This window comes from Salvelinus namaycush, chromosome 6, assembly GCF_016432855.1.
Source record: "Salvelinus namaycush isolate Seneca chromosome 6, SaNama_1.0, whole genome shotgun sequence".
Lineage (NCBI taxonomy): Eukaryota > Metazoa > Chordata > Actinopteri > Salmoniformes > Salmonidae > Salvelinus > Salvelinus namaycush.
The window spans coordinates 39,931,898-39,943,950 of NC_052312.1; the positions used below are offsets into that span (position 1 = coordinate 39,931,898).

A 12,053-nucleotide genomic window follows, 5' to 3' on the forward strand; every position below is an offset into this window, starting at 1 on the left:
ATCTACTCAGTCCTTGTAGATCTTCGAGAGGAAATAGAGAAGTTGGGCATTCTGTTCCTCAAAGAAGCATGACTGTTTGAAATGCATAGCAAGGACACGGTCGAGCTCTCCAGCTATCTACCAGTGGCAGATCAGCCAAAACGAGGCAAACATTCTAAATCCTATAGTCTTGACAAAACTGTTGAGGGTCTCTGTGTGTTCTCATGGAAGATAGAGGAAAGTCAGCAGAGAGAAGGGGAAGGATGGCATTGTGTGAGGACAGGGTGGAGAGATCAGAGGAGGCTAGGGGATGAGCTGCCAGCGCAAGTGCTCATTGTAATGGTTGTTTCCATGTGTTTGGTACCATTCCATTTATTCCATTCCAGCCATTACATTGAGCTCTTCCTCCTATAGCTCCTCCCACCAGCCTCCTCTGGTGGCGCTCCAATGGAGATAAGAGATGGATCCTCCAGGGGAGAAGCCGACTCAACTCCAGCAGAGGGTCACTGATGGTAGGCAGCAGAAGGTAAAGGTCAGGGGTCAGACGTAGATGCCTTCAGGGTTGAGGCCTGAAGACACTGGACTCTGCAGAGCTCGGAGGTCGCTGGGGAGGAGGCGGGAGGAGCCCAGCCGTTTCAGCGAGCCTGATTGGAGGTCTGGAGAGAGAGGGGAGGAGGAAGTCATCAAGAAGTCTATGTTAAGTGGTATTTTTTATTTTAAATTATACTTCTTTACTTTCAGGTGTAGATTAGACTGTGGCGTGACAAAACGCAACATTACTAGCCAAATAAAGAGCTTTACAAAAACCTTACATGGTGTACTAACTTCCACTAGGGGGTAGTGTTGGATAATACAATGTTTGAAATGTCTGAGCCCAGATAGATTTTCTGCCCAGACTAGGAAACTTTGTAATGCTTGTGTGTACCTGTGTTATTCTCCTGATCATTGGGCTGGGCTGGTAGAACGGTGACCTTGGTGCCAGTCTGATGGATGAACTGCTGAAGGTTCACCTGTCTCAGCTCCCTGGTCAACTGCTCCAACTCCTGCTCCTTCTCCTGCAACAAACAACCACTCAACTAGTAATTTACTTACCCTGCAGTTTCTACTGTCAGTTCCACTTTCCTGTATACTCCGTTTGTCCACTGATGGGGCCCACCTGGCCACTCGCGCCTAACAAGCAACTTTATAGATTCATACGATGTTTAAAATGTATTTTTCTCTTGTGGAATTGTATTCCTTTACATTTAAGGCTATTTGCAGGTGGAATTGTTGTATTGAGAAGAACCTTTAAATCAGACAGTTTACGGTTACATACATGTTGGAGGTGGTTAAACCCAATAAAGGGGCAGTCGTTCTAGAGCCCAGCTAAGGAAGAGTTGGTTCTAGGGAAAGAGTAATGTAAGTCTGGTGGAGTAGATCTGCAGTTCTTTTCAGGCCCCCAAATCACCAGTAGTATATAACTCACCACCCGAATCTTTAAAATAACTGTTTTACCTCACGCCCACACTATGGCTGCATTTAGACAGGCAGCCCAATTCTGAGATTATTTCCACTAATTGGTCTTTTGACCAATCACAACAGATATTTTCACATCAGCTCTTTTTCAGAGCGGATCTGATTGGTCAAAAGACCAATTAGTGGAAATAAGATCAGTATTGGGCTGCCTGTCTAAATGCAGCCTGTGTGGTGTACTCCACCCTGTAAGTAAACATTACATCATGAGGACTAATAAGAGGCCTCCAAAATGTTCCTACTAAAAACACAGGGCCCTTTTCAATCAAACACAGTAACTTCAAAAACGTTCTTCCCAAGCAGTGAGAAACCATGCTTGAATTAATAAATAGTTATGTTTCATTGTAAACATGGTTTTGTCAAGGACATGAATCCAAACTAATATAAATTCAGCGCCAGACGAAAGTAAAATATATATATATAGTACCAGTCAAAGGTTTGGACACACCTACTCATTCCAGGGTTTTTCTTTATTTTTACTATTTTCTACGTTGTAGAATAATAGTGAAGACATCAAAACTATGAAATAACACATATGGAATCATGTAGTAACCAAAAAAAGTGTTCAACAAATCACATTTTATATTTGAGATTCTTCAAAGTAGCCACCCTTTGCCTTGATGACAGCTTTGCACACTCTTGGCATTCTCTCAACCAGCTTCATGAGGTAGTCACCTGGAATTAATTTCAATTAACAGGCGCCCCTTTTTAAAGGTTAATTTGTGGAATTCTTTTAATTAATAATGTGTCAGTTGTGTTGTGACAAGGTAGGGGTGGTACACAGAAAATAGCCCTATTTGGTAAAAGACCAAGTCCATATTACAGCAAGATCAGCTCAAATAAGCCATCAAGCGCTATGATGAAACTGGCTCTCATGAGGACCACCACAGGAAAGTAAGATTCAGAGTTACCTCTGCTGCAGAGGATTTATATTTTTTCCACCTTTATTTAACCAGGTAGGCCAGTTGAGAACAAGTTCTCATTTACAACTGCGACCTGGCCAAGATAGAGCAAAGCAGTGCGACACAAACAACAACACAGTTACACATGAGATAAACAAACGTACAGTCAATAATACAATAGAAAAGTCTATTTACAGTGTGTGCAAATGTAGTAAGATTCGGGAGGTAAGGCAATAAATAGGCCATAGTGGCGAAATAATTACAATTTAGCAATTAAACACTGGAGTGATAGATGTGCAGAAGATGAATGTGCAAGTAGAGTTACTGGGGTGCAAAGGAGCAAAAAAATAAATAGCAATATGGGGATGGGTATTTGGGTGGGCTATTTACAGATGGGCTACGTATAGGTGCAATGATCGGTAAGCTGCTCTGTCAGCTGATGCTTAAAGTTAGTGAGGGAGATATGAGGCTTCAGTGATTTTTGCAATTCGTTCCAGTCATTGGCAGCAGAGAACTGGAAGGAAAGGCGGCCAAAGGAGGAGTTGGCTTTGGGGGTGACCAGTGAAATATACCTGCTGGAGCACATGCTACGGGTGGGTGCTGCCATGGTGACCAGTGAGCTGAGATAAGGCGGGGCTTTACCTAGCAAAGACTTATAGATGACCTGGAGCCAGTGAGTTTGGCGACGAATATGAAGCGAGGGCCAGCCAACGAGAGCATACAGGTCGCAGTGGTGGGTAGTATATTGGGCTTTGGTGACAAAACAGATGGCACTGTGATAGACTACATCCAATTTGCTGAGTAGAGTGTTGGAGGCTATTTTGTAAATGATATCGCCGAAGTCAAGGATCTGTCATTTTTATGAGGGTATGTTTGGAAGCATGAGTGAAGAATGCTTTGTTGCGAAATAGGAAGCCAATTCTAGATTTAATTTTGGATTGGAGATGCTTAATGTGAGGCTGGAAGGGGAGTTTACAGTCTAACCAGACACCTAGGTATTTGTAGTTGTCCACATATTCTAACACGGAACCCAAACCGGCTGCGCGCGTGCGCCATCGTGCATAAATCTATTTTGTCCACCCACACCAAATGTGATCACGACACGCAGGTTAAAATGTCAAAACAAACTCTGAACCAATTACATTAATTTGGGGACAGGTCGAAAAGCATTAAACATTTATGGCAATTTAGCTAGCTAGCTTGCTGTTGCTAGCTAATTTGTCCTGGGATATAAACATTGAGTTGTTATTTTACCTAAAATGCACAAGGTCCTCTACTCCGACAATTAATCCACATATAAAACGGTCAACCGAATCGTTTTTAGTCATCTCTCCTCCTTCCAGGCATTTTCTTCTCTGGACTTTATATTGCGATTGGCAACTTTCATAAATTAGGTGCATTACCGCCACTGACCTCGTTCGTCTTTCAGTCACCCACATAGGTATAACCAATGAGGAGATGGCACATGGGTATCTGCTTCTATAAACCAATGAGGAGATGAGAGAGGCGGGACTTGCAGTGTGATTTGCGTCACAAATAGAACTGACTTGTATTTTATCCCTTGGCAACGCAGATGCTCGTTGGCGCGAGCGAGCAGTGTGGGTGCAATAATTGAATAATATAGATTTCAAAATGTATTTTGCAACGCTTGCACACGCGGTGTAGTCAGGGTGTAAGTCAGAACCGTCCAGAGTAGTGATGCTAGACGGGCGGGCGGGCGCGTGCAGCGATCGGTTGAAGTGCATGCATTTAGTTTTGCTTGCATTTAAGAGCAGTTGGAGGCCACAGAAGGAGTGTTGTATGGCATTGAAGCTCGTCTGGAGGTTTGTTAACACAGTGTTCAAAGAAGGGCTAGACGTATACAGAATGGTGTCGTCTGCGTAGAGGTGGATCAGAGAATCACCAGCAACAAGAGCGACATCATTGATGTATACAGAGAAAAGAGTCGGCCCGAGAAATTAACCATGTGGCACCCCCATAGAGACTGCCAGAGGTCCGGACAACAGGCCCTCCGATTTGACACACTGAACTCTATCTGAGAAGTAGTTGGTGAACCAGCGAGGCAGTCATTTGAGAAACCAAGGCTGTTGAGTCTGCCGATAAGAATGCAGTGATTGACAGAGTCGAAAGCCTTGGCAAGGTCGATGAATACGGCTGCACAGTATTGTATGTTATCGATGGCGGCTATGATATTGTTTAGGACCTTGAGCGTGGCTGAGGTGCACCCATGACCAGCTCGGAAACCAGACTGCATAGCGGAGAAGGTACGGTGGGATTCGAAATGGTTGGTGATCTGTTTGTTAACTTGGCTTTCGAAGACTTTAGAAAGGCAGGGTAGGATAGATATAAGTCTGTAAGAGTTTGGGTCTAGAGTGTCACCCCCTTTGAAGAGGGGGATGACCGCGGCAGCTTTCCAATCTTTAGGGATCTCAGACAATACAAAAGAGAGGTTGAACAGACTAGTAATAGGGGTTGCAACAATTGCGGCGGATCATTTTAGAAAGAGAGGGTCCAGATTGTCTAGCCCAGCTGATTTGTAGGGATCCAGATTTTGCAGCTCTTTCAGAACATCAGCCATCTGGATTTGGGTGAAGGAGAAATGGGGGAGGCTTGGGCAAGATGCTGTGGGGGGGTGCAGAGCTGTTGACCGGGGTAGGGGTAGCCAGGTGGAAAGCATGGCCAGCCGTAGAAAAATGCTTATTGAAAATCTCAATTATCGTAGATTTATCGGAGGTGACAGTGTTTCCTAGCCTCAGTGCAGTGGGCAGCTGGGAGGAGGTGCTCTTATTCTCCATGGACTTTACAGTGTCCCAAAACTTTTTGGAGTTAGTGCTACAGGATGCAAATTTCTGTTTGAAAAACTAGCCTTTGCTTTCCTAACTGCCTGTGTATATTAGTTCCTAACTTCCCTGAAAAGTAGCATATTGCGGGGGCTATTCAATGCTAATGCAGTATGCCACAGGATGTTTTTGTGCTGGTCAAGGGCAGTCAGGTCTGGAGTGAACCGGCTATATCTGTTCTTAGTTTTTTTTAAATTGAATGGGGCATGCTTATTTAAGATGGTGAGGAATGCACTTTTAAAGAATAACCAGGCATCCTCTACTGACGGAATGAGGTCAATATCCTTCCAGGATACCCAGGCCAGGTCGATTAGAAAGGCCTGCTCGCTGAAGTGTTCTAGGGAGCGTTTGACAGTGATGAGGGGTGGTCGTTTGACCGCGGACCCATTACGGACGCAGGCAATGAGGCAGTGTTCGCTGAGATCCTGGTTGAAGACAGCAGAGGTGTATTTAGAGGGCAGGTTGGTCAGGATGATATCTATGAGGGTGCCCGTGTTTACGGATTTAGGGTTGTACCTGGTAGGTTCCTTGATCATTTGTGTGAGATTGAGGGCATCTAGTTTAGATTGTAGGACATCCAGGGTGTTAAGCATATCCCAGTTTAGGTCACCTAACAGTACAAACTCTGAAGATAAATGGGGGACAATTAATTCACATATGGTGTCTAGGGCACAGCTGGGGGCTGAAGGGGGTCTATAACAAGCGGCAACAGTGAGAGACTTATTTCTGGAAAGGTGGATTTTTAAAAGTAGAAGCTGGAACTGTTTGGGCACAGACCTGGATAGCATGACAGAACTCTGCAGGCTAACTCCACCCCCTTTGGCAGTTCTATCTTGGCGGAAAATGTAGTTGGGATGGAAATTTCAGAATTTTTGGTGGCCTTCCTAAGCCAGGATTCAGACACGGCTAGGACATCCGGGTTGTGCTAAAGCAGTGAATAAAACAAACTAACGGAGGAGGCTTCGGACGTTAACATGCATGAAACCAAGGCTTTCACGGTTACAGAAGTCAACAAATGATAGTGCCTGGGGAATAGGAGTGGAACTAGGGGCTACAGGGCCTAGGTTAACCTCTACATCACCAGAGGAACAGAGGAGGAGTAGGATAAGGGTACGGCTAAAGGCTATATGAACTGGTCATCTAGTACGTTGGGGACAGAGAATAAAAGGAGCAGATTTCTGGGCATGGTAGAATAGATTCAAGGCATAATGTACAGACAAGGGTATGGTAGGATGTGAGTACAGTGGAGGTAAACCTAGGTGTTGAGTGACGATGAGAGAGGTTTCGTCTCTGGAGGGACAAGTTAAGCCAGGTGAGTTCTCCGCATGTGTGTCGGGTGGGACAAAAGAGCTATCTAAGGCATTTTGAGTGGGACTAAAGGCTCTACAGTGAAATAAAACAGTAAAAAAGGATAAGTTCATTAAAGTTAACTGCACCTCAGATTGCAGCCCAAATAAATGCTTCACAGAGCTTAACTAACAGACATCTCAACATCAACTGTTCAGAGGAGACTGCATGAATCAGGCCTTCATGGTCGAATTGCTGCAAAGAAACCACTTCTAAAGGACACCAATAAGAACAAGAGACTTGCCTGGGCCAAGAAACACGAGCAATGGACATTAGACCGATGGACATCTGTCCTTTGAGTCCAAATTTGAGATTTTTGATTCCAACCACTGTGTCTTTGTGAGATGCAGAGTAGGTGAATGGATGATCTCCGCATGTGTGGTTCCCACTGTGAAGCATGGAGGAGGAGGTGTGATGATGTGGGGGTACTTTGCTGGTGACACTGTCTGTGATTTTATTTAGAATTCAAGGCACACTTAACCAGCATGGCTACCACAGCATTCTGCAGCGATACGCCATCCCATCTGGTTTGCGCTTAGTGAGACTATCATTTATTTTTCAACAGGACAATGACCCAACACACCTCCAGGCTGTGTAAGGGCTATTTGACCAAGAAGGAGAGTGATGGTGCTGCATCAGATTACCTGGCCTCCACAATTACCCAACCTCAACCCAATTTAAATGGTTTGGGATGAGTTGGACCGCAGAGTGAAGGAAAAGCAGCCAACAAGTGCTCAGCATATGTGGGAACTCCTTCAAGACTGTTGGAAAAGCATTCCAGGTGAAGCTGGTTGAGAGGATGCCAAGAGTGTGCAAAGCTGTCATCAAGGCGAATGGTGGCTACTTTGAAGAATATAAAATATATTCTGATTTGTTTAACACATTTTTGGTTACTACATGATTCCATATGTGTTATTTCATAGTTTTGATGTCTTCACTATTATTCTACATAGTAAAAAATAGTAAAAATAAAGAAAAACCCTTGAATGAGTAGCTGTGTCCAAACCTTTGACTGGTACTGTATATGTTACAGATATTATGCAGCCCTGTAAAATGGGCTTACGTGTCTTACTTCATTATAATGTTTTCTGCAAAAGGTGCATGTGTGTCTTCCAATCAATGATAAATGTTGTTTTCAACCCTATTTTACAAAAGGTGTTTGTTTATGTACATCATGTGTTGTTTTCAAAACCATTAGGAATCAATGGAAAATTTTAGTATGGCACTTCTCTCTCTATGTCTTCTGAACATGTTTCATCCCTTAGGTCTTCATCAGTCAAAGCACATAGGAGCGTAGATTGCAGTGTTTAGAGTCTCCAGCACCTCCCTAAAACGCTGAATTTGTGTATGTACAATCACTGTTTTCCTATACATTTTTCCTTCTACCAAAGCTGACCTGTAGTTTCTTGCTGGACTGTCCCAGTGAGCGGTCCACAGCCCTGCAGCTGCTCTCCAGCTGCACTCTGTGTTGAACCTGCTGCTCCAGCTCTGCCCTGACCTTCCCCAGCTGGGCCCGGGCCTCCTCCTCGTCCACCTGCCTGCTCTGCTCAGTCTCCTGCTCCAGGCCAGCCTCCATGCCCTGGATACGGGTCAGGTACTCCCCCAGCCGGGCTTCGCACTCCCGCACCCGTCCAATCAGCTCCTGGAGCTGCTCCCTCAGCTGCCGCTCGCTCTCCTGCTCGATCTGCAGCTCGTTCTGCCAGAACTCCTCCTCGGACATCTCCACCTCATTCCTCCGCAGCTGCTGCTCCAGACGCACCAGCTCCTCCTCCAGCACGCCAATGCCCTCCTGACCCTCGATGCACACGCCAACATCACCGCTCTCACAGCCGTGTAGCTCTGCCTCACAGCCCTGCAGCCGGCTCTCCAGTAGCTGGAGCTTGTCCTTCTGCAGCTGGACCAAGCGCACCAGCTCCCGGGCTGGACTGAGGGGCACAGACACCACCCCCCTGCCCTGGTTCAGTGCTCTCTGCTGCTGCTTGGCCTCGGCATCTCTGCCCTTCCCAAAAATATCCCTCAAGCCCTTGGCCCCAGCCGTGAAGGTGAGGGACTTACGCTTGGGCTCCCGACGCTTGAGCAAGCGGTCATTGGCCGACGCGTGCAACTTGGCCAGAGGAGGCAGGCTCTGGCGGTAGAGGCCGCGCTCGGGCACACGGGATGAGCAGTTGGGGTTGGGACGTTCGCTGAGGGAGGGGCCAGTGCGCTGGAGAACCAGCTGCACGTCGCTGGCATACTGGCCCCACATGTTGAGGGACACCACAGGGTTTTCATGCGGGGCCAAGTGACGTTCCGTCTCCCGCCATCTCTCGATCAACGTGTACCTGCCAGTACGCCCTGCAAAAAGAATGAAATAATGATTTGATCAGATGAATTAATTGGAGCTTTACTAAGTAATTGGGCTTAGATGACCAATGTACAGTAGTCACACGGCAACGTTGTTTGCTATTTCTTGCCACATACCAGCCGGTGACCAGTTACATACAGACCAGTAGCTAGACTACACTCTGCAGTAGCAGCAGATTACAGAGATCATCTACCATTGACTTTGTCATTGTTATCCCCTCCGGCATTCAGAAACACAGCCACAACCCTAATCTAATTTACCTCCGCTAAGAACAGGGAAACTCTATGGAAGAACCATTCACAACTACCCCACTTGCTTTCAGACAGTTTATTGGGTGGGCACTGTGCAGAGTTTTCAGAGTAATGGGTTGTTTTTTCTAGGAAGAACCCAACAGGGATTTCTCTATTCAAATATAGGAGCAGTTGTTCAGTTCCCATTCATACTAGGGTTGGAGTAAGGTTCAATAAAATTCCTCCAGACCCAAATCAGTGTGTGTGTGTGTGTGTGTGTGTGTGTGTGTGTGTGTGTGTGTGTGTGTGTGTGTGTGTGTGTGCGTGCGTGCGTGCGTGCGTGCGTGCGTGCGTGCGTGCGTGCGTGCGTGCGTGCGTGCGTGCGTGCGTGCGTGCGTGCGTGCGTGCGTGCGTGCGTGCGTGCGTGCGTGCGTGCGTGCGTGCGTGCGTGCGTGCGTGCGTGCGTGCGTGCGTGCGTGCGTGCGTGCGTGCGTGCGTGCGTGCGTGCGTGCGTGCGTGCGTGCGTGCGTGCGTGCGTGCGTGTGTGTGTTCTGCTGCAGTTAAGAGCACAAGCCAAAGTCTTTCCCCTCTCAACAGCAGAACCCCTATGAAAGGAACACAGTTGTCACTACAGCTGAATCTGGCTGAAGGCCTTTCACATCAAAGTACCCTGGACCAGACAAAAGACTGAAAACATACAAAAGAGGCCCTGGACCATAACTCCTGTACTGTTGATGAAAAGACACAGCATTTAGCTGTTAGTCCTACAATCATGTATCTGTGCATGGATCACAATTGAATAGCATGTACAAATCCAATGGATTCATTTAACCCTTACATGCTACCTCTAGGACCTCCAAGTATTTTCTCTAAAAGCAAATTACCTATGTAAACCATGACATCTCCACAGAATTTTGGTTCTAAGCAGTGCAAAGTGCAAGTGCAAAACTGTGCCAGTATGAACTGAAAACAGTATGAAATGACAGCAGTATGAGCAGGGTATTGTCGGGCTGAGCCATACTCACACAGTTCAGTGCAGGTCTGTACAGTACATCTCCATAATGCAAAAGAGGTGAACCTTTAAAAGTGGCTCCATGCTGGTTCTACAGCTATTTCTCCCTAGAAGCAGTGGGAACAGACAGCTTCTTTCAAACTTATTTTATTGCCTCTACATGTGGGCTGGGGTAATAGCTTCTCATACATAAATGCGGTACCATTATGGGAATACAATCCTGTCATCATGTAGTTCTCTCTTCTCCTCAGCGAGCATCTCAATGACATCTATGAATCATCCCAACACAGCTCATCTTGATTCTCTCAATCTCTGTTCACTCCAAGTCAACGCTCATCTTGATTCTCACAATCTCTGTTCACTCCCAGTCAACGCTCATTTTGATTCTCACAATCTCTGTTTACTCCCAGGTCAACACTCATTTTGATTCTCTGTTCACTCCCAGTCAACTCTAATCTTGGTGCACTCCACCGTCTTTAGCATCTCTCAGAAACGGACCGTCAAATATGCTGCATGCACTGTGGATGTGTGTCCTGCAAAAGGATCCATTCTCACACGGAGTGTGGTAAGGCTTAAAGGGGTACAGTAGTTCACTTTAGTTTAATCTTATTTTCAATTTATCCCTTGAACTATCACTTTAATATTTTTTTGGTGGGGGGGTTTTGGACAATATTGCAGGATGGATTGACTCACCAATGGCCTGGGCCAGGGCAATGACCACCTCCTGGCACGTGGTGAGCTCTGTGACGCCACATACGATCCGCTGCACTCCATCCACCCACACTTTCAGCTCCATGGCTCTCATCGAGGGGGCGTCGTCATTCCTCCTCCACACAAGGGGGCGCTACACAGGATCTCTCCAGCATTCTATAGAACAGAGAGACTGTCAAATGCTGGGTTTACTATATAGCTCTGTGAGTTTACTGTATTCCAAAATGCACACACAAAACACTGAAATACAGAGACTCACAAACAATGCTAAATTATCCATCTTGCTCAGTAAGCTTAAAAATGTACAAATAAGAGGTTCTGGGAAATTGCAACTTTCTTGGTGACTACAAGTGAGATGAGACAGCAAAGAAGATTCCAGTTCATTGATGCGAATTAAACCACTCAACATCACCCCGTATCTCTATCAAAATGGGCAGGACCAAGTTTGAGAAAACCTGCTCTCGTGTCTTATTGCTTTGTCATATTCCTCTCCCATTACTGCTACAGTCAATATTGGCAGCCATAGAGTCCCATAGAATCAGAGCATTGCATTTCCAAACTGATGCGGGTTACATGGATAGAAAAAGGCTTATAAATCAAAACCGCACTCTCTCAACATTTAGGAATCTGTTGCTGCACTACATGCACTTAAAAGCTACTTTAGGAGTCCCTCTGTATCTACTACCAAGGACGAAGGAGAAACTTCAGCAGAAGTTTAGTTACAGTTTCTGGTTTCGAGGTACACATTTAATCATTGGAATAAGGGGTTTAATGCAGTGTCTGTCGGTCTGTCTCGAAGGCCCTATCTGACGATGGCGGTTCTATTTGGTAATGCCTACGGGAAAGCTTTCTCTGGTCGCTTGCATGAGGAACCCTTTAAACTGCTGACACAAGCACCTTAGCTGAAAGGCAATGATTACAGACCTGGCAAGGCATCAAGCAGAGGCAACAGTGCAGATCTGAACCGCCAGCCTGCCGGGCCAGGGAAACACAGATGCACGGAGTTTAAGCGTCATTTTTTATCCCTCTCTCGGAACGGCCATCCGTTTTCCTGTTTCGTCCCATTATCCACTTTCTGATCCTTAACTCCCTAATGACACGTAAGACGGCAACAGCTCCCTTGCCTCTTTAAGCATCTTCATCACACCTGCTGCCAGCCTCACAACAATTCCCTGT

At 46.1% G+C, this 12,053-nt stretch overlaps 1 protein-coding gene across 1 annotated transcript; it reads right to left on the bottom strand.

Annotated features, from left to right (window-relative positions):
- Nucleotides 1–519: 519 nt before the first annotated feature.
- Nucleotides 520–10,962, bottom strand: LOC120049998 (ras association domain-containing protein 8-like). The gene is made up of 4 exons (XM_038996568.1): nucleotides 10,860–10,962; nucleotides 7,977–8,914; nucleotides 905–1,034; nucleotides 520–635 (listed from the first exon to the last, which is right to left on the bottom strand). The coding sequence occupies exons 1-4, from the start codon at nucleotides 10,960–10,962 to the stop codon at nucleotides 520–522; spliced, it is 1,287 nt and encodes a 428-aa protein (XP_038852496.1).
- Between the last annotated feature and the right edge of the window lie 1,091 nt (nucleotides 10,963–12,053).